The sequence below is a fragment of the Macaca thibetana genome, chromosome 1 (genome assembly GCF_024542745.1).
Source record: "Macaca thibetana thibetana isolate TM-01 chromosome 1, ASM2454274v1, whole genome shotgun sequence".
NCBI classification, from domain to species: Eukaryota; Metazoa; Chordata; class Mammalia; order Primates; family Cercopithecidae; genus Macaca; species Macaca thibetana.
Window position 1 is genome coordinate 209051508 of NC_065578.1, and position 21785 is coordinate 209073292.

Sequence of the window (21785 nt, forward strand, 5' to 3'; positions counted from 1 at the left end):
GAGGCAGGAGGATCACTTGAACCCAGAAGTTTGAAACCAGCCTGGGCAACATAGACCCCATCTCTACAAAAAATAAAAAATGATTTTAGGCAGATGTGGTGGTGCACTCCTGTAGTCCTAAATCCTCCAGAGGCTGAGGTGGGAGGATCACTTGAGAGCGCAGACATGGAGACTGCAGTGAGCCGTGATTGTGCTGCTGCACTCCAACCTGGACAACAGAGGGAGACCTTGTCTCAATTATTATATTAAGAAATGATGACAGGAGCCATGTGACAGTGAATTCAAGATTGGAAATGAGAGAAAGGAGGCAGCAAGTTCAGATGACCTTTATTTTTTTTAACAAAATTGGACAAAGAGTGGTAGTTTCTCAGAAGCCTGACTGATATATTCAATCATCTATTGACTTCTACTGACATTTCCATTGGATGAGTGATAGCTATCACAAATTGTCCAGTCTAGTGACTAGACTGCTCGCCTTTCCTTTCCTTTCCTCTCCTCTCCTCTCCTCTCCTCTCCTCTCCTCTCCTTTCCTTTCCTTTCCTTTTTTCTTTTCTTTTCCTTTTATTCTTCCCCTTCTCCCCCTCCCTCCCACCCTCCCTTCCTTCCTCCCTCCCTCCCTTTCCCCCTTCCCCGCTTCCCCTTCCCTTTTCTTTCTTTCTGACAGAGTCTCACTTGTCACCCTGGCTGGAGTGCAGTGACACAATGTCAGCTCACCGCAACCTCCGCCTCTCAGGTTCAAGCAATTCTCCCACCTCAGCCTCCCGAGTAGCTGGGACTACAGGAACACGCCACCATTTTAATATTTTTTACAGGCGAATTTTTGTATTTTTAGCAGAGGTAGGGTTTCACTATGTGGGCCAGGCTGATCTTGGACTCCTGACCTCAAGTGATCCACCTCCCTAGGCCTCCCAAAGTGCTGGGATTACAGGCATGAGCCACTGTGCCAAGCCCAGTCTTTCTTTAAATGTCACTTTCTCAATGACACCCTTTCTGACAACCCCATTTAAAATTGCTGCCCTGCATTCTGGTTCCTCCATTCTGGCTTTCTGTTCCCCAAACTCCCAGCCCTATGACATCTCTTCTAAAATACCATTTAATTCATCTAAATTACTTATTGATTTTATTTCATACTTTTAGTGAGAAAAATGGAAACTATTTGAGGGCGGGGGTTTGGTTAGTTTTATTCTTTAACATATCATCAGTATTTAAACCAGTACTTGACATTTCCCCCCGCTATTGTTAGAGGGCAATAGGAAAGCAGTATGAGAATGAAACAGTCTAGAGCATGCAATTGAGGGGGCTCTAGAGGAGAAGGAGAGATAGAAGGTAATGCAGAAATATGAGATAAAATCCCATAAGAGGCAGACATCGGTGTTGTCAAGATCATAGATAAATGAAGAAGCTTTTGGCAGAGTAGAGAACTCTCTTTCTTTGACAGCCGACGGAAGGAATTAAGGATGGCTGACGATGACATTGGAGGTGGAGGAGAAATAAATATGTTTGTTCATGCCTATCATATTCTGTTTTCTTGGTTGGTAGTCAGGTTTATCTGTTGAGCTTTATCTGGAATACTTCTGGCTAGAGGAAGTGTTTGAAGGACGAGTTGGGTGACAGACAACAGATATTGAGAGAGAGAGCCAGGGAGATGTGACCTATCTGTCATTCAGGAAGTTTTGGCCCTGAAAGTCCCTAAAGACTTGCTGGCTCTCCCTGAGGTCCCAGCCTAGTAAAGAAATATAAAGGATATATGGGTATGCTTGGTTGTGCTTGGCCTTCTCTCTGTGCCGTTCAGTATATGGGAAAGCCACATCCCGAAACCTGTTTGACTGCCCTGAAGGTATAGGTATTTTCCTCACAATATATTTCCTGGTTTGTCCTTTCAGAAACTTTTCAACCCAATTTCTATGATTTCTTATGTTGACTTTGCTTGACTCATAGGGCTATCTTGCTTTCCCTGTCTCTGTCCTTTGCAGAATTCTAGTCATTACTTTGTGAACCCCAAGGGATGCTCTAAATTCATTCTTTTTCTGCCTCCTCATCCCCTAGAATGTGATGCCTCTCTCGGCGGGATTATTCAAGAGTGAGCACAAGAACCCCGTGCCGCAGTGTCCCCCGCGCCTCCACGTGCAGTTCCTGTCACACGTGCTGTGGAGCAGAATGCCCAACCAGTTTTTGAAGGTAGATGTGTCTCGAATAAGTGAACGCCAAGGCTGGTTGGTGCAGTGTTTGGATCCCCTGCAGTTCATGTCTCTTCATATCCCTGAGGAAAACAGGTCAGCCCCATGAATCCGTGACATTCTGATTGGGACGCTTGGGATTAGCCTGCGGCCCGGGGCTTCTGGTAGTGGTGCGGGGCGGGGGTGGTTCTAAAGAAACAAAATGAAATTTACGAAGGTCTCAATTCTTTTGGCAATGGAGTCATTATTCTGCGTATTCCAAGTTTACGTTTATTTCTCAACCACTTTGTTACTGAAAAAAATTATTCTGCAGTTGAAGGTACCCCATGATGGTTTCTTCATTCACTCTTGTGTTACTTACCAGACAACAGCAAATAAAAATTCAGACAGGTGCAACTGCAATCCAACTTATGACTTAGTAGAGTACTGTAGTAGAGAATTGTGAGATATTAGAGATGGAATCATAGGAATCCCTTATGATTCCTATGTTCAACCCTTCATTTTATAGATGTAAAAGACTGATCCCAAGAGATATTAATGAAAGAAAATTGGGGAAATACTGTGAGTGCCTTGGAAACAGTTTTATATGCATTCTAGTATATGCAGTAATAATAGTAACATGAAGTATAATAAATACTCAAAGATAGCTTTGTTTATGATTTTCTGTTTTTCCATGTGATAGCCAATTAAATTGCAGAGATTTCATTTAAGCAGTACTTCTTATCAATAAGGAGCTAAGTTTCTAAGTTTTGGGCCAAGATTTCCTTCCCAAAATACCATTGAAATGTTCAGTCACAAACTGAGTAAAAACATGTTATGAAAGTAATGCACAATCGTATTTGTATGTTTTAAGTCTTTAATCTGAAAATAATTATTGAAGCCAGGTCCATTTTTATATCTTTAGATGTTCTTGGCATTTTTTATTTTAATATCTTTAAAATTTAACCTATGCTTTGGAAAACAGTTTGTCAGTTCCTCAAAAAATAAAATTATAGCATTACCATGTGATCTAGCATTTCTGCTACTCATATATATCCAAGAGAAATTAAAATATGTCCACACAAAAACTTGTACATGAATATTCATAGAAGCATTATGAATAATAGTAAAAAAAAAAAAAAGGAACCCCAAATGTACACCAACTTATGAATCAATAAACAAAATGTGATATATCTATATAATATTATTTGGTAGTAAAAATGATTGAAGTGCTGATACATGCTACAAAATGCAAGAACTTTGAAGACATTATGTTAAGTGAAAGAAACCAGTCACGAAAGCATATTAAGTGAAAGAATCCTACTAGTGTGGATTTTATTTAATTGGAAAGTCCATGATAGACAAATCTTTAGAAACAGAAAGTAGATTAGTGGTTACCTAGGGCTAGGAGCAGAACAGGACTGCTAATGGGTACTAAATTCCTTTTGGGGTGATAAAAATGTTCTAAACTCAATTAACGATAATTATGGTTATCATTATACAACTCCATGAATATACAAAAACTATTAAATTATGTATTTTAAGTCGGTAAACTGTATAGCATGTAAATTACAGCTCATCAAAGATGTTTTAAAACAAAAGAAAAACAAAAAAATTAATCTGACTAGTTAATTATTTTTATGCGTTAAATATGTATTTACATATTTAATGTAATTAGATATCTTTCATAACATACTCTTGAGATGGTTCAGTTTGATTTTAATTTTATTCTTTTTTGTGAGAAGAGTTTTATCATAATTTTTCATCTGATGATGTTTTTTAAGAAAATATTGAACAACCAAAACAAATATAACATTTGGGAAGGAATTCTTGTTTGTGAAGGAAAATGTTGTGTCTCTACTGAGCATGGAACTTTAACATTATAATTTAACATTTTGGCATGCTATCATTGAAAACCAACATAACACCTTGTCTCAGTAGTTTATAATTTATATTAATTGCCTATGATAGATGTATATGTATGTGAATGGATAATTTAAACTCCCACTAAAGTTCATAAAGGACTTAAGGGAGTTTTCCAAATCATATGCAACAGGAATGTATAAAAATGTGTCACTGGCATCAGGCCGTAGAAAAGATATGGATAGGAAAATAAAACTGAGGCTAAGAGCGACACACAGTCATTTATACCACACCGGTTGGTAGAGTTGGGGCCCGCATTAATTTCATTCTTTCTAGCAGCCGCAGAAAAATATGGTGAGTTTCAAAATCCAAATTCCAAAAAAGGAAGTCTTAACCAGCGTGGTTGAGAAGAATCTGATGCCCCAATAACATGACAAATCATTAAGATCTTAAAGTTTGCTATGGCAGTAGATGTATGTCAGTGTGTACTTTGTTTCTCCTTAACACATGTCACAGTTGATCATTTAATTTGCTCCATTTTGATCAGCGGGGGTGGTTTACTCCCTCAATTGGATATAAGCTCCCTGGGGACAGGAATCATGACTGTATTATTCACCATTGTCTCATCAGTGCACAGTGTTAATACATAATAGGCACTCAGTGATATTTGATGAACAATTGAATGACAATGACATATGAAAGAAATTTCTCTGCTAGAGACTTTTTTGTTGTTTGTTTATTTATATATTGTTTTGAGGTGGAGTCTCGCCCTGTTGCCCAGGCTGGAGTTCAGTGGCGCAATCTCAGCTCACAGCAACAGATCCTTGATACAATGGAGGAGGAAGGAGGTGCTAAAAAAGTGTCAAATTCTATGTAGAAGAAAATCTGTAAAACATCTAGAAATGATTAAAAGTACTATGCAGCCGTTAAACATGTCAAAGAAAACTAAAAGAAGACATAGGTTGGGTGTCCCAAATCCCAAAATCTGAAATTCGAAATGCTCCAAAATCTGAAACATTTTGAGCACCAACATAATGCTCAAAGGAAATGGAGTATTTCACATTTCAGACTTTCAGATTCAGGATGCTCAACCAGTAAGTATAATGCAAACATTCCAAAGTCTGAATCAAGTCCCAAATCCAAACACTTCCGGTCCCAAGCATTTCACATTAGGGATGTTCAGCCTGCACTGTCTATTCCCATAACTGTTTGCCTTCAAATTTACAATGTATACTGATTTCTCCTCTGAGTCAGATTTTCAAAAATCATTCATTTCGAATCTTACTACCACTCTCCTCCCTTCTACAGATCTGTTGACATCTTGGAGTTGACAGAGCAGGAGGAGTTGCTGAAATTTCACTATCACACTCTGCGGCTCTACTCAGCTGTCTGTGCTCTTGGGAACCACCGGGTGGCCCACGCCCTGTGCAGCCACGTGGATGAACCTCAGCTCCTCTACGCCATTGAGAACAAGTACATGCCTGGCTTGCTGCGTGCTGGCTACTATGACCTGCTGATCGACATCCACCTGAGCTCCTATGCCACTGCCAGGCTCATGATGAACAACGAGTACATTGTCCCCATGACGGAGGAGACGAAGAGCATCACCCTGTTCCCCGATGAGAACAAAAAGCATGGCCTTCCAGGGATCGGCCTCAGCACCTCTCTCAGGCCACGGATGCAGTTTTCCTCCCCCAGTTTTGTAAGTGTTAGTAATGAATGTTACCAGTATAGTCCAGAGTTCCCACTGGACATCCTCAAGGCCAAGACCATACAGATGCTGACGGAAGCTGTTAAAGAGGGCAGTCTTCATGCCCGGGACCCAGTTGGAGGGACTACTGAATTCCTCTTTGTGCCTCTCATCAAGCTTTTCTATACCCTGCTAATCATGGGCATCTTCCACAACGAGGACTTGAAGCACATCTTGCAGCTTATCGAGCCCAGTGTGTTTAAAGAAGCGGCCACTCCAGAGGAGGAGAGTGATACACTGGAGAAAGAGCTCAGTGTGGATGACGCAAAGCTGCAAGGAGCTGGTGAGGAAGAAGCCAAGGGGGGCAAGCGGCCCAAGGAAGGCCTGCTCCAAATGAAACTGCCAGAGCCAGTTAAATTGCAGGTAATCAGAACAAGAGATTTGGGTGAATTTCAGAATGACTAAGCATTAAGGTATTGGAACATGCCTTTGTTTCTTTCTGTGTATATGTGTTTATTTCTTTGCATTCCTGTGTAATGGTAGTTCTTCATAAAATTAACTTCCTGTTCTTCTCCGCCTTATTCATTAGCCATCTCCTCTTGTTTCATACATGTTTTACCTTCATTACATTGAAATACCTGAAATACAAGCCATCAAATACCCCTTTCTACCACTATTTCCACTCTTACCAACCTTAGAATGCTCGTTTACCAGTAGATGCACCCATTGTCACATAGCAAGGCTTTACTTTCCCCTCGTATGCTTTTGTTTTGGTGTTTTGAGACAGGGTCTCAGTCACCCAGGCTGGAGTGCAGTGGTGGTGGTGCAGTCATAGCTAACTGCAGCCTAGATCTCCTGGGCTCGAGCCATCCTCTCGCCTCAGCTTCTGCAGCAGCTGGGACTGTAGGCATGCCACCATGCCCAGTTAATTTTTTTTTATTTTTAGTCAAAATGAGGTCTCGTTATGTTGCCCAGGCTGGTGTCAAGTGATCCTCCATTCTCATCCTCCCAAAGTGCTAGGATTACAAGTGTAAGCCGCTGCACCCAGCCACCTTAGTATGTGTTTAAGGAATCAGACACATTGGCTGTCTTGATGCTCATCAAGATGTCTAAAGGGTCCTTTATTAATGTCTCCTCTGTTTATTAAAGTCAATTTGATGTTTGCATCGCTGACCTGCTTTTTTGCTCCTCGTTCCTTTAGTCAGCATTGACTGAAGCCTTACTCTGGGTATGCACTTAGGGAAACACAAGCGAACCCTGCCTTGCAGAAACTCACAGCCTCTAAGGAAATATGCACTCATTTATGCATTAAAAAATCTTATTGCTAATTGCATTAAATACTTTGAAGGCAAATAATGGATTACTAAAAGAAAGAACATTTAGACTGGATTACTGTTAGAAAGATAAGGGGGAAGACCCCTCAGAGATTGTGACTTTTAAGCTGAGTTCAGATTTAAGAGTTGTGCTCAGCAATTACAAGGAAAATGAATGGGGCAGGGTGTTCTAGGAGCTTTCCATGCAAAACAAATAGCCCAGCAAAGGTCCTGAGGCAGGAAAAGGCCAGTTGTGGCTACTGGAGGGAGGAAAGAGAGAGTGATCTAGTATCTGATTAGTCAGAAGGCTTTCACGCTGGTCCAGACTCTAGGAGACCATGCTCAGAGGAGGGTGGGGCAAAGGAGATGGAGAAAAGGGGATGGACACTGTGACTACTTCAGAGACAGCATTGAGAGAAATGGTTATATTGCAGATGGTGACACAGAGGGTTTTAAGGTCCTCTTTGACACTGTCATATATTTATATCACAATAAGTATTGAGAGTATAGTTTTTTAAATATTTGCCAGAGTGTTCTCTTTTAGAAATGTTTCTACCAACATACTCACTCAGTTATAAATCCTTTTGGTTTTCAGTAGGAGAAAGACCCAGCTAACCACTGAATGAATGAGCATTCACCACTTAATTGTCTTAAGTTTAGATTTCTGGAATTGGTACAGCAGCTCAATGATGTCATCCGTAACCCAGATCTTAACATCTTTCTGCTCTGTGATCCTCAGCCTGTGGTTTTCTTCCTAAAATGCTCACCTTATTCTTTCTGCAGTAATCATGTCATCACCCAGTTACACTCATTTTGAAAGAAGGGAATTCTAGTCTCTTATCACTGATGGAATATCTTTCCCAGAAGACCCTTAGCAAAGTTTCCCTTATATATTTCATTGGCCATTGCACTTGTGGCTGAAAGGGAGGTTGGGAGGGTAAGTGTATTAGTCCGTTCTCACACTGTTAATAAAGATATACCTGAGACTTAGTAATTTGTAAAAGGGAAAAGGTTTAGTTGAATCCCAGTTCCACACTGCTGGGGAGGCCTCACAGTCATGGCAAAAGGCAAATGAGGAGCAAAGTCACATCTTACATGGCGGCAGGCAAGAGAGCATGTGCAGGGGAACTCCCATTTATAAAACCATCAGATCTTATTCACTACCACAAGAACAGCATGGGGGAAGACACCCTCATGATTCAGTTATATCCACCCAGCTCCGCCCTTGACATGTGGGGATTATTACAACTCAAGATGAGATTTTGGTGGGAAAATAACCAGACCATATCAATTAGCATCCACTAAAGGGACATTTATTTGCCATTTTTGCTTAGATAAATTATGCTTCATCTCCTGGGACCAAGCACATTGCTGCCTATACGAAATCAGGATTCTGTTTCTAAGAGAGAAGAGTAAGCAACTAAGGATGTTTACCACAGGTCATGATTTGATGCACATTATTAAAGGATTTAGAAATTAAATTTGACGTTTTTTTGATGGTCTTCTTAGATGTGCCTACTGCTTCAATACCTCTGTGACTGCCAGGTCCGGCACCGGATAGAAGCCATTGTAGCCTTTTCAGATGATTTTGTAGCTAAGCTCCAAGACAATCAACGTTTCCGATACAACGAAGTTATGCAAGCCTTAAACATGTCAGCTGCACTCACAGCCAGGAAAACAAAGGAATTCAGATCACCACCTCAAGAGCAGGTACAGAAGTTAAATGAAAATTCTTTGTATTTATTTTGGCTTTTAGTCATTCAGGATCTGCGCCTTGCAAAATTGTATCATAAGTCACACGTCTTGTTTTCCTTGTTCTGTTTAAACTCATCAAGTTGATTTAGTTAGTATTCTTAGTTTCACCAAAAAAAATTTCTTTGGTTAAACAAAAGAGGGACTTATTAGAAGATATCAGGTATATCACGGACTCTTTGAGAAGGCCAAGATATGCCAGAGTCTGAAATTCTTGATAGGAGCAAATTTCAGCCACAAATGGGTCTTCATCATCTTCCACTCATAGGAATTTTTGATTCCTAGGACTTGATGCTAGAGGCTTTCCATAGAAGAAACACATGTCTCTTCCACCTTGCTTGCCGGAAGACTGATGACCTGTCTGTGGTTCTTCTTCTCATTGCTTACCTCCAAAGTCAGGCCTCCTGAGGGTACAACAGAACCAAGGGCACCTGCCTGAATCAGAAAATTGGGCTAGTTTGGGGATGTGAATTTTCTGGAATCTGCCTCAGAGTGTGGGGAGTTACCAAGGTGTAGGGATGGTGGTTAAACAATGTAATTCACAGATGTCTTTTTTGATTTCTTACCCTTACCATTTTCTTCTCTATCCAGGGTAGCTCAGAATGAAAGTGTTTATAGGGACTAATTACGGAATTTTTTTTTCTCACCAGAATGTAATTTCTTTGAGGAAAGGGCTGTGGAATTTTCTTAATTGTTATAAACAGCATTTATTGAACAGAGAACAGGTCCAGCCTCTTCCAGATTAACTCTGTTAAACTATTGTTGGGAAACTTCTGCTTCTGGAAAGATGGAGTACATGTGCTTTTCCCGATTCTTGCTTTTAAGTACAACTAAAACCTTGGACATTACAAAGAAGACAATACAAGAAGACTCTGAAAGATAGATGAAGGAAGGTTGACTACAGAACTCAGGACCCAAGGAACAACATGGGGGTGAGTTCCCTGGGTTTTCTTTTTGCCTCATCTATCCCAGATTTGAAGCTAAAGAAGCCGGCAACCAGGAAACACCAATGGGCATAGACAAGAAAAGCTGCAACAAAAGCCTTCTCTCTCTAGACAAAGGATCAGGAAAGGGGCAGCTTAGCAAGACAGAAATGTGTTAGATAATAACTGCACTACTGCAGCCAAAAACCACAGAGAAAACTGTTCCCCACCCACACTGGGCACAGGCCGAGTGGGGAACCTTGACTTCCACTCTCACCAGGCTGTAACAAGGTGTCCCAGTGGAGGACAGAGCTGCGACTTTATCCCCGCTGAATAGTAACAAGGCCCATTTCTTGCAAAGTATCAGTAGAGGTTGTGGAAGGAGAAGTAACAAGACACTCTTACCCTTTCTAGCAAGGGTCACATCAGAACAGGTCTAGTGAGAAAGCAGAACTTTTTACCCCTGCCCACCAGTAACAGGCTCCCTTCCCTCCTCCAGATGTCCAAGGAGGCTGAGTGGGAAAATGGACTTCCCCCCCGCACCTGGCAGCAATAAGGTACCCTAAGCCCTTCTCCTGCTGGATGGGGTCAGAGGAAGTCAGGTAAAACAGAGTTATAAATAAGACCCAGAGCTCCTAGCATAATCCTCAAAATGTTGAGATTTCAATTAAAAATCATGTGTGTGAAGAACCAAGAAAAACTTGAGTGAAAAAAACAATCAATAAACACCAACACTGAGACAACAAAGATGTTAAAATTATCTGATGAAGTTTTGAAAGCAATCACCCTGTAATTCCTTCAAAATGGAAAAAAAAAAATAGAAAGCCTCAGCAGCAGAGAAACAAAATATATAACAAAGAACCAAATGGAAATTTTAAACCTGAAAAATGTAATCACTGAAATTTTAAAAGTCAATGAATGGGCTTAAAAGCAGAATGAAGGGAGAAGAAGAAACAATCAGTGAACTGAAGAGAGGGTGATATCAACTATTCCATCTGAAGAAAAGATGAATATAACAAAAGATCTAACATTTGTGATGTTGGAGTCTCAGAGGATAGGAGAAAGAGGGTGAACTGAAAAAAAATGAAGAAAATAATGGCTGAAAACTTTTCAATGTCAGTAAAAGATATGAAGTGAGAGATTCAAGAAGATGAGTAAATTCCATATAGGATAAACATAAATCTATACCGAGACACATCATAGTCAAATTTCTGAAAAAATTAAAGACAGAGTCTTTAAAGAAATGACACTACCTACAGAGGGAAAAAGAATGTGAGTGACAGCAGATTTCTCATGGAAAGTATGGAGGGCAGAAGAATGTGAGTGACAGCAGATTTCTCATGGAAAGTATGGAGGGCAGAAGAATGTGAGTGACAGCAGATTTCTCATGGAAAGTATGGAGGGCAGAAGAATGTGAGTGACAGCAGATTTCTCATGGAAAGTATGGAGGGCAGAAGAATGTGAGTGACAGCAGATTTCTCATGGAAAGTATGGAGGGCAGGAGGAAGTGAGTGACAGCAGATTTCTCATGGAAAGTATGGAGGGCAGGAGGAAGTGGCACAACAGTTTTCAAATGCTGAAAGAAGAGATTATCACCTCAGAGTTCTGTGTACCTAGAAAATATTCTTAAGGAACGAAGGGGAAATCAAGACATTCTCAAACGACAGGAAGTTGTAAGAATTTGACCACAGCAGACCTACACTAAAAGAATGCTAAAGGAATTTTTTAAATATAAGGAAAATGAAAAATGAAGGAAATTTGGAAAATTCAGAAAGGAAGAAAGAACACTGGGAAATGTTATAATATGGTAAATACAGTGCATTTTCTTCTCCTCTGGAGTTTTCTAATTTATGTTTGATGGTTGAAGCAAAAATCGTAAAACTGATGTGTTTCTAAATACATGTATAAGGAATATTTAAAAATTATAAACAGAGGAGAATAAAGGAACATAAAGGGAGATAAGGTTTCTATCCTTCACTGAAACTGAAGTCTACTGGTGTCGACATTGTACCATCTGGTACACCATCAATACCAGTAGACTGTACGTTAGGTATAGGTATGTATATAAAGTAATACACAGAGCAAGCACTAGAAAAGCTGTACAAAGGGATACCCTGAGAAGTACTACAGATAAATCAAAATAGGATGCTAAATATTCTTCAGGTAATGCATAGCAAGTCAGTAAAAATCAATCAGAGAGAACAAACAAAACCACAGGTGAAATGACAGACTGAAGTCACAGCATATCAATAATTACACAAATATAAATAATCTAAATATACCAATTAAAAGAAATTGGCAGAGTGAATTTAAAAAACTCAATCCAACTATATACTTGCTATGAGAAACTCGCTTCAAATGTAATAATGTATACAGATTAAAAGGGGAAAGGTTAAAGGAATATGTATTATTAAAATATTAATCAAAATAAAGCATAAGTAGCTATGTCACATAAAGTAGACTTCAGAGCACAGAAAATTACCGAGAGACAAAGATAATACATAATGGTCAATCCACCAAGAAGATAAATGTATGTGAATTAAACAATAGAGCAAAATATGTGAAGGCAAAACTAATAGAACTGTAAGAAGAAATAGACAAATCCAAAGTTATTGCAGACTTCAAGACTCCTCTCTCAGTTGATAGAACAGCTAAACAGAAAAATGAGCTGTGATATGGGAAAACTCCACACTATTATCAAATACTAGATCTATCAAGATTTGTAGACTACTTCACCCAACAACAAAGTACACACTCTTTTCAAGTGTCCATAAAACATTTGCTAAGATGGAACATATCCTGGGCCATAAAATCACCTCAAGAAATTTTTAAATGTTGAAATCATACACATTTTTTTAATCACATTGTAATCAAATTAGAAATCAGTGACAGAAAGGTAACTTGAAAATCTCCAAAGTCTTAGAGATACTAAACGACCCACTTCTAAATAATCTGTGGTTTGAGGAGGAAGTCTGGGGAGAAATTTAAAGATTCATTAAACTGAAAGAAATTGGACACATCACATTTGAAAATTTGTGCCACAGCTAAACCAAGGCCAAGAGGGAAATTTATAGCACTCAGTGCTTACATTTAAAAAGTGGAAACCACTCAGATCAATAATCTAACCTGCCACTTCAAGAATTTTGAAAACAATGAGTAAAATAAACCTAAAGCAAGCAGACAGAAGTCACTAATGTAGCTAATAACAGAAAGTAATGAAGCTGAAAACGGGACAATAGAAAAAATGGATCCAAAAGCTGGTTATTTAAAAAATAACAATGAAATTGACAAACCTCTAAAACAACTGACAAAGAAAAAAAGAGAAGATACAAATTACCCATACCAGGAATGAAACCACTTACCACGGCACTCCCTGCTGACACCAAGTGATCATATGGGATTTTTTTCTTCTCACCTTTGAAATAACGATAAGTAAATGAGGTGATGAATATGTTAATTATCTTGATTTAATCTTTCTACAATGTATACATGTATTGAAGCATCACATGGTACCCCGAAAATACGTACAATTAATATTTGCCAATTAAATACATATTTTTAAAGGATCATATGGGAATACGCACTTACACACTATATGATTCCATTTCTGTAACATTCTGGCAATGACAAAACCAAAGAGATGGAAAACAAATTTGTGGTTAAGGATGAGGGGCAGACAGAGGGATGTGGGTGTGGTCATGAAAGGGTAACGGGAGGGATCTTTGAGATAAAGGAATTATCCTCTGTTTTGACTGCACTAAAGTTGCTATCCTGATTATGATATAGTACTACAGTTTTGCAGAGTGTTACCATTGGGGAAAGTGCATAAAGGGTACTTGAAGTCTCTCTGTATTATTTCTTACAATAGCATATAAATCTGTAATTATATCAAAATAAACGTTTAGGGAAAAAAATCACATAAATGCCAAAAAGAAAATCTAAAATAGTTTCTTAAAGGAAAATTATGGGAAAACATCTTTTTTTTCCAAATTTATAAATTTAATATTATTGTTCAAACATAAATGGAAGAAAATTTCCCACAGTTTAACTGAACCATTAATGTTAGCAGCAGCGTAGTTATCCCTTATAAAGATTAACCATGCCTAAAACGAAAATTCAAAACCCAGAATACTCCAAAATCCAAAACATTTGGAGCACTGACATGATACCACAAGTGGAAAATTCCACATGTGAATATTTAGTACAAAGTTTATTTCATGCACAAAGTTATTTAAAATATTTTATAAAATTTCCTTTAGGCTATGTGTGTAAGGTGTGTATGAAACATAGGTGACTTTCATTTTTAGACTTGGGTTCTATCCTCAAAATATCACATTTGTATGCAAATGGAGCTGGTCCTCTCTATCTGTGGGTTCTACATCTGTGGATTCAACCAACTGTATCTTGAAAGTATTCAAAAAAATTCTACAAAGTTCCAAAACACAAAACTTGAATTTGCTGTACACCCAGTACTATGTCTAATCCACTTAAATGAAGTGATGTGTCAGCACTGTATTAGGTATTATAAGTAATTTAGAGATGATTTAAAATATGTGAGAGAGTATACATAGGTTATATGCAGTTTCTGTGCCATTTCATAAAAGAGACTTGATCATCTGTGGCTTTTTGTCTCTATGGAGGGTCCTGGAACCAATTCTCTGTGGATTCTAAAGGATGATTGTATTCCAAACTCTGAAAAAAAAAATCCTATATCTGAAACACTTCTGGGCCCAAGCATTTCAGATAAGGGATACTCAAACCAATGTTACTTTTCAATTATATTTTTCCTTCTTTGTGTCTGTGTTCTCAAAAAGAGTTCTTTTAAATATTCAATAAATGCTCTATAAAGTAGAGGTGTTAGCTAGAAAATAATGGAAATTTAAGATAAGCATAATACAACACTTTTTAAAAATAGCCTTTAGATCTCTTAGTTAAGAATCCTTAAAGTATACAAGAGTGTAACATATTGTGGACTTGAGAAAGAGGAAGAAAGGTTATATAACTATTTTGCAGCTTGTTAAGCTATGAATGATTTGATTTATTCTGCAGTACTGGTTGGGTTGTGTGATGGACACCTGTGGAGGAATAATTTATGAACAATCAGAGATTTTGAGCATTTTTGCTTTTATGGTAGTTGCTGTGCCATTTTTTTTTTTTTTTTTTTTTTTTTTTTTTTGAGACAAAGTCTCACTCTGTCACCCAGGCTGGAGTGTAGTGGCACGATCTTGGCTCACTGCAACCTCCGCTTCCCAGGTTCAAGCAATTCTCCTGCCTCAGCTTCCCAAGTAGCTGGGACTACAGGGGTGCACCACCACACCCAACTAATTTTTGTATTTTTAGTAGAGATGGTTTTTCACCATGTTGGCCAGGCTGGTCTCGAACTCCTGACCTCGTGATCTGCCCGCCTCAGCCTCCCAAAGTGCTGGGATTACCGGCGTGAGCCACTCCGCCCAGCCCTGCTGTGCCATTCTTGAATTCACCTTTCTTTTCTTTCTCCTTCTTCCTCTTTCTTGTTTTTCAAACTTTCAGATCAATATGCTTCTCAATTTTAAGGATGACAAAAGTGAATGTCCATGTCCAGAAGAAATTCGTGACCAACTATTGGATTTCCATGAAGATTTGATGACGCATTGTGGTAAGGTCTTTGTAATAAAAGCTCTTATTATGTGTTTTTAATCCATATATCCTGAGACAAAATTAAGCGTACATGCAAATATGTTCACGAATACACACAATACCTGTTAGAAGGTTATATAAAAACATTTATTAATGTTATATAAAAACATTTATTATGGCAAAATGGCAAAATAACTGTCCCTGTGTGGGGAGTCCTGAGGGATAGAGAAATCAGAGAGGCAGTTAAACTGAACAGAAGGTGACCAAAATTCTTTCTCTCTTTTTCCTCTTTCCATCAGTGGCAGGAAATGGGAAGGGGGACATGTGGCCAGGCGCCTGCGGCAGGGACGTTAAGGTTGGTTTAGTCAATGGGTACAAAGTTTCAGTTATACAAGATGAATGAATTCTGGAGATCCACGGCACAACAGCGTGGTTCCAGTTCACAATACTGTATTGTGCACTTAAAATTCTGTTACGAGGGTAGATGTCATGTTAAGTATTCTTAAAACAGCAACAAACAAACAAACTCCCCGCCCCAAAAGAAAAACAAAGAAGCACTAAGAAACTTAGAGGTGATGGATTTATGTCTGTTCCTGGTGGTGATGGTTTCATAGATGGATGCGTATGTCCAAGGTCATGCGTATGTCCAAGCCCATGCGTATGTCCAAGCTCATGCGTATGTCCAAGCTCATGCATATGTCCAAGCTCATGCGTATGTCCAAGCTCATGCATATGTCCAAGCTCATGCATATGTCCGAGCTCATGCGTATGTCCAAGCCCATGCGTATGTCCAAGCTCATGTTGCACAGATAAAACATGTACAGTTTTGTTTATAGTAACCTCAATGAAACTGCTTTTTTTTTTTTTCTTTTTTAAGAAAGAAATTTGATCACAAACAGTTGTATTTAAAGCAGTTGAGGGAGTACTTTCTGGAAAATTTAGACTATATCTTTTGAAATTAGTGAATGCCTATGGAAACCCTACACTGAGTTGTGTGTCAGTAATCCAGATCTGTTAAGGGAAATCTCCCCTCCTTTTATTCTAAAAACTTTAAAAATGGAATCGATTAGGTATTCTGGATGTGTGTGTGTTTTTATTCCTTTATGCAGTGGTGTAGATGAGGTCTGATGATTCAATAAAAGAAAATGAACCAGCTGTTTTTAAAGTTACAGATAAAAATAATACCACTGGTTTAACCTTTGGTTATCTTATTTTAATGGAGATAATAAAAACACCACTTTGCATATTAATTTGGTTTATGAATGAAGTACCACTAAATGACTCCCAGAAAATTATACTACATGTGTGTATATGTATGTGTGTGTGTATATGTGTGTGTGTATATATATGTATTTCTACAAGTATCCCTTATAGAAATGTGTGTATGTACATATATATATATTTTTTTTTTCTACAAGTATCCCTGTATTTCTAGTATCCCTAGAATAGAAATACAGGCATACTTTAAAACTTTAGAATTATTGTTTCAGATATAAAGCATTCCCTGGTTTAGGGTACCTAATTATGCCTGTTCTCTCTGTTTCTCAACTAACCAAAATGCTGCTAAAATTTTTGGAGGCAAGAGAGGAGAATTAAAGTCCCGGGGGAGTGATTTAGGCAGGGCTGCACTGTAAGTCTAGGCAGACAGTATCTGAAGTCCGAGATGACCAGGGGTCAGCCAAAATAGCAGGATTGAGCTTTGCCCCTAAGAGAGTCTTTTTGGTCTCTGCTCAGTGTTATATTTTGTTCTGGGTGGTAGCCCTGAGCCCACAGGAATAGAACAAAAAGAAAGAGGAAGAAAAGAGGCTGACAAGTGAATGTTACTTATGCGGGCTGGTAAGCAAGATTGCTTAACTTAATGTCAGACATTTTTTGACGTTGCTCTAAGTTGTACATGAAAGAAATTGCAAGGCCTCAGAATTATTTGCCCAAGTGTATTATTTAAATATTTTTTTCTGACTCTCTGTTTTTTTATACTAGGAATTGAGCTGGATGAAGATGGGTCTCTGGATGGAAACAGTGATTTAACAATTAGAGGGCGTCTGCTATCCCTGGTAGAAAAGGTGACATACCTGAAGAAGAAGCAAGCAGAAAAACCAGTTGAGAGTGACTCCAAAAAGTCCTGTAAGCAGTCTAAGAGGGCACGGGCAAAATGACCCAACGGCTAACACTTAACTCATCCTTTAAACGAATGTTCTACTAGATGAGCCAGTGAGATAATTGAGTTTGCAACTTCCAAGAATCAGACTCTTAAGTAGATGCCTGTAGCTCCCAGAAATAGACAGCAGCATCAGTCTATGTGTCTAGCAACAGACTGAGAGGTAGCAGCATGATAAGGATGGATAGTCTCCATAGAGAACTAGAAATTTAGGTATTTTATCAGAGATTATAAAGAGAAAGTTAAAAGGAAGTATGGTAATTTAGCCTTCATTTCTAAATATGAGGTTGATTTTCAAATATTATTGCATCAAATTAAACTTTTTTGTTAAAATTTAAACAGATATTGTCTTTATATCTTGGTTCTGAAATATTTCCTAAACTGTTATACACTTCTGGTTGGTCCATATCCTATTTAAGAATAATGGCTGCTACTCCTTACAACCAAACAAGCACCCTTAGGCTCTGAGTCCCTCGGGCACCGCACTCTGAGTAGGTCTGAGGGATCTAGCCAGCCTGCTTTTTACTTCTCTTCTAAGACTGCATTGATTTTTTTTATAGGTTCTTTTTTTTAATTTTTTTAAAATTATTATTATACTTTGAGATCTAGGGTACATGTGCATAACGTGCAGGTTTGTTACATATGTATACTTGTGCCATGTTGGTGTGCTGCAACCATCAACTCGTCAGCACCCATCAACTCGTCATTTACATCAGGTATAACTCCCAATGCAATCCCTCCCTCCTCCCCCCTCCCCATGATAGGCCCCGGTGTGTGATGTTCCCCTTCCCGAGTCCAAGTGATCTCATTGTTCAGTTCCCACTTATGAGTGAGAACATGCGGTGTTTGGTTTTGTGTTCTTGTGATAGTTTGCTAAGAATGATGGTTTCCAGCTGCATCCATGTCCCTAGACTGCATTGATTTTAAGATGCAGCAATGGTTTCTTAATAGCTTTCCCTGAAATTAAAAAAATAATAATAATAAACTTATGAAAACTTTTACAGCACTTTTTTTTTCTTACTAACTTAAAACAGAAAACCTTTATTCATACAGTTACTTCTAAATTTATTTTTCAGTGTCACAGTCACAAATTTGAGTCAAGTTTTCTTTAAAATCAGAGTTCCATAAAGTCTCGCTCCATCACCCAGGCTGGAGTGCAGTGGCGGCTTCTCGGCTTACTGCAACCTCCGCCTGCCTGTCTGTCTCCTAAGTAGCTGGGATTATAGGCATGCACTAAGACACCTAATTTTTATATTTTTAGTAGAGACTGAGTTTTACCATGTTGGCCAGGCTGGTGTTGAACTCCTGGTTTCAAGCAGTCCACCCACCTCGGCTTCCCAAAGTGCTGGGATTACAGACGTGAGCCACTGTGCATGGCAGAGTTCAATGTTTCTTTTTTTTTTTTTTTTTTTTTTTTTTTTTGAGACGGAGTCTCACGCTGTTGCCCAGGCTGGAGTACAGTGGCACGATCTCGGCTCGCTGCAAGCTCCGCCTCCCGGGTTCCCGCCATTCTCCTGCCTCAGCCTCCTGAGTAGCTGGGACTACAGGCGCCCGCCCCCGCGCCCGGCTAATTTTTTGTATTTTTAGTAGAGACGGGGTTTCACTGTGGTCTCGATCTCCTGACCTTGTGATCCGCCCGCCTCGGCCTCCCAAAGTGCTGCGATTACAGGGTTGAGCCACCGCGCCCGGCCAGAGTTCAATGTTTCTTATGAATCACTTTCTATTATTATCAAGTTTATGATCTTGAGTGATTAAAATGACAGTGTGGTTTTGAGATATAGGGGATTATATTGGCATTTTATTTGCATTTTGTATTTGGTTAAAAATGGTAGTTTTTGTTTTTGCTTAAGTAATTTCTAGATGAAAGTAAAACAGCCTAATTTGAAAACCAGCCAGCATATTAATGCTAGGATTAAGTGCCTCATCGTGCACGAATTGGTCACGCCACTTAATTTTGGTAATTTTGCTGTTTATTTGAAAAGATTTGGATATTTCTATTGCTTTTAAATTTACTATGTTTCATGTTACATTGCAAAGTAATTTTCTATGTATGTAGTAACTTTTCACTTTAATATAAATTCACAATCAAATCCTTTTGAAGACATTTTAAATGACAAATATGGATACAACTTTAGGTGAAAACATAATTATATGTAGTCACTAGTGCAGGTGACTCAACTGAGGAGACAATTGGATAAACAGATACTTTCTGAATGTCCATGACTGAACTTTATAGGGATAAATGATGTCAGGCCTTCTGGGAAGAAAATAATAGAACAAAACAAATAAAAGTAGTAGGATACCTTATATTAATTACCATACCTTCAATTACATATGAATTGCCAATAGTAATTTTGAAAAAGTGATATAACTATAGCTTATTTAATTATAAGAATGATTTTTAAAGAAAGGTTTGTATATTGTTTTATCCTCGCATGATTGTAACTGATCTGTATTGAAATATGTATCATCCAATGAAGGTTATTTTCTTCAAAGAATATCTAGAGCCTTTTCAAGTCTGGTACAAATAGAAATGCCAATTTGGGGGTATAGGATATGGACCTAAAATGTCCAACTGATTTGTCTTCTCTTATTTTTCTTTTAAAAAATATCCATAATGACTTGGCAGCCACTCTGCAGCAGCTGATCTCTGAAACCATGGTCAGATGGGCTCAGGAGTCTGTCATTGAAGACCCCGAGCTGGTGAGGGCCATGTTTGTGTTGCTCCATCGGCAGTATGATGGCATTGGGGGTCTTGTTCGGGCGCTGCCAAAGACCTACACGATAAATGGCGTGTCCGTGGAGGACACCATCAACCTGCTGGCGTCCCTTGGTCAAATTCGGTCCCTGCTGAGTGTGAGAATGGGCAAAGAAGAAGAGAAGCTTATGATTCGCGGATTAGGGTAAATTATTTAATGACTACAACCCTTTGTCTTATAAATGTTTTCTTTCTAATTTTTATCCCTATAGTAATACAGTAGCTACATTGATAAAAATATATTGTCTGGATTATATGATCATTAAACTAAATTGTTTTTCTAGAGATAGAAACAAAAGCTAAGTTAGAAAATTGCACAGTGATGAAACAAGACTAATTTCACAGTGTGGCACACAGCCAATATCTTTCAGTGTTTTTTTTAAGTCTCATAGTAACGTACAATAATATATAAAAACATAGGACAATAAAAACGCATTGATCCATAGGTCTATGTGGCATTTAACACATTGAAAAAAGAAATTAAAAAACACATTGAAATCCAAGGTGGGTAGTGGGAAGTATGAGCAGGAAATGATAAGGAAGCTTGTCTTTATCTACTGGGCCTTGGAAAAAGAAGGGGTAGGGGGAACAACTTTTCTGAGAATTCAGCATCATGAGCTTGCATTTCATGTGGATTTGGGGGTTAAGGTTAATATCCTATATTCAAGAGTGAGGATAAAACAAGGATATTTCAGAATATTTACTTACAGACCCTCATTGGAAGACCTTCTAAAATTTTTATGCTACATGTTAATATATACATTAGGGAGAAGAAAACAGAATTCAGAGAAAAAGAATGGGATGCAATAAGTCGTATTGAGTGTACTACTGATTTATACATGTATAAATCGAAGCAATCATTAATAATAAGCTTGTATAGTTTGGGGATTTGAAAATAAGATGGAAAAATTACCTATTGATTAGTGTTCACTACTCAGGTAATGGTACAACCGAAGCCCAGGCTTTTTTTTTGTATTGCACTGAAAACCCAGACTCCTCCGTGACACAATATATGCATTTAAGAAATCTGCATTGCACCCCCTAAATATCTAAAATATTTTTTAAAATAATTAAAAATAAAGAAAAAATAAGATGGAATCAAAATCATAACAAAGATAAAAATTATGTAAAGCTCTATGATGTTCATTAAGAACAATACCTAAACATAAAAATGTAGAAATCTGGAAGATAGGATGTTAAACAGTGATGAGAAGACAAATATTTAGCAGAAAAAAAAGCTAATGTAGTTACATAGATATCAGGCTAAAGAGGAGATAATAAAGGTAACTGCTACATGAATAAAATAGACCAAAAGAAACAATAAAATTGATCAAAGAAACTTAGAGTTAATTCTTTGAAAAAAATGAATAAAATAGAATACAAGGGTTTTTTTTTTGACAGAACTCAAATATAATCCTGAGGGAAGAAAACAAATGTATAATGATACAGATTGTTTCATATCATTTCTATACATTTAACTCAAAAAACAATATTGCATCTTGCTCATGGACCTATTAAGTATTTAAAATTATAAAAATTGACTGAAGGGTTCTATT

At 38.2% G+C, this 21785-nt stretch overlaps 1 protein-coding gene across 8 annotated transcripts in view; it reads left to right on the plus strand.

Moving 5' to 3' along the window:
- RYR2 (ryanodine receptor 2) overlaps positions 1–21785 on the plus strand; it is a 795071-nt gene that overhangs the window by 563883 nt on the left and 209403 nt on the right. For all 8 annotated transcript variants that reach the window (XM_050770606.1, XM_050770614.1, XM_050770624.1 and 5 more), the window contains 6 exons: positions 2047–2273; positions 5328–6132; positions 8532–8732; positions 15227–15332; positions 17294–17437; positions 20101–20374. In XM_050770606.1, coding sequence (XP_050626563.1) covers positions 2047–2273; positions 5328–6132; positions 8532–8732; positions 15227–15332; positions 17294–17437; positions 20101–20374 — 1757 coding nt within the window. The remainder of the gene's footprint in view (positions 1–2046; positions 2274–5327; positions 6133–8531; positions 8733–15226; positions 15333–17293; positions 17438–20100; positions 20375–21785) is intronic.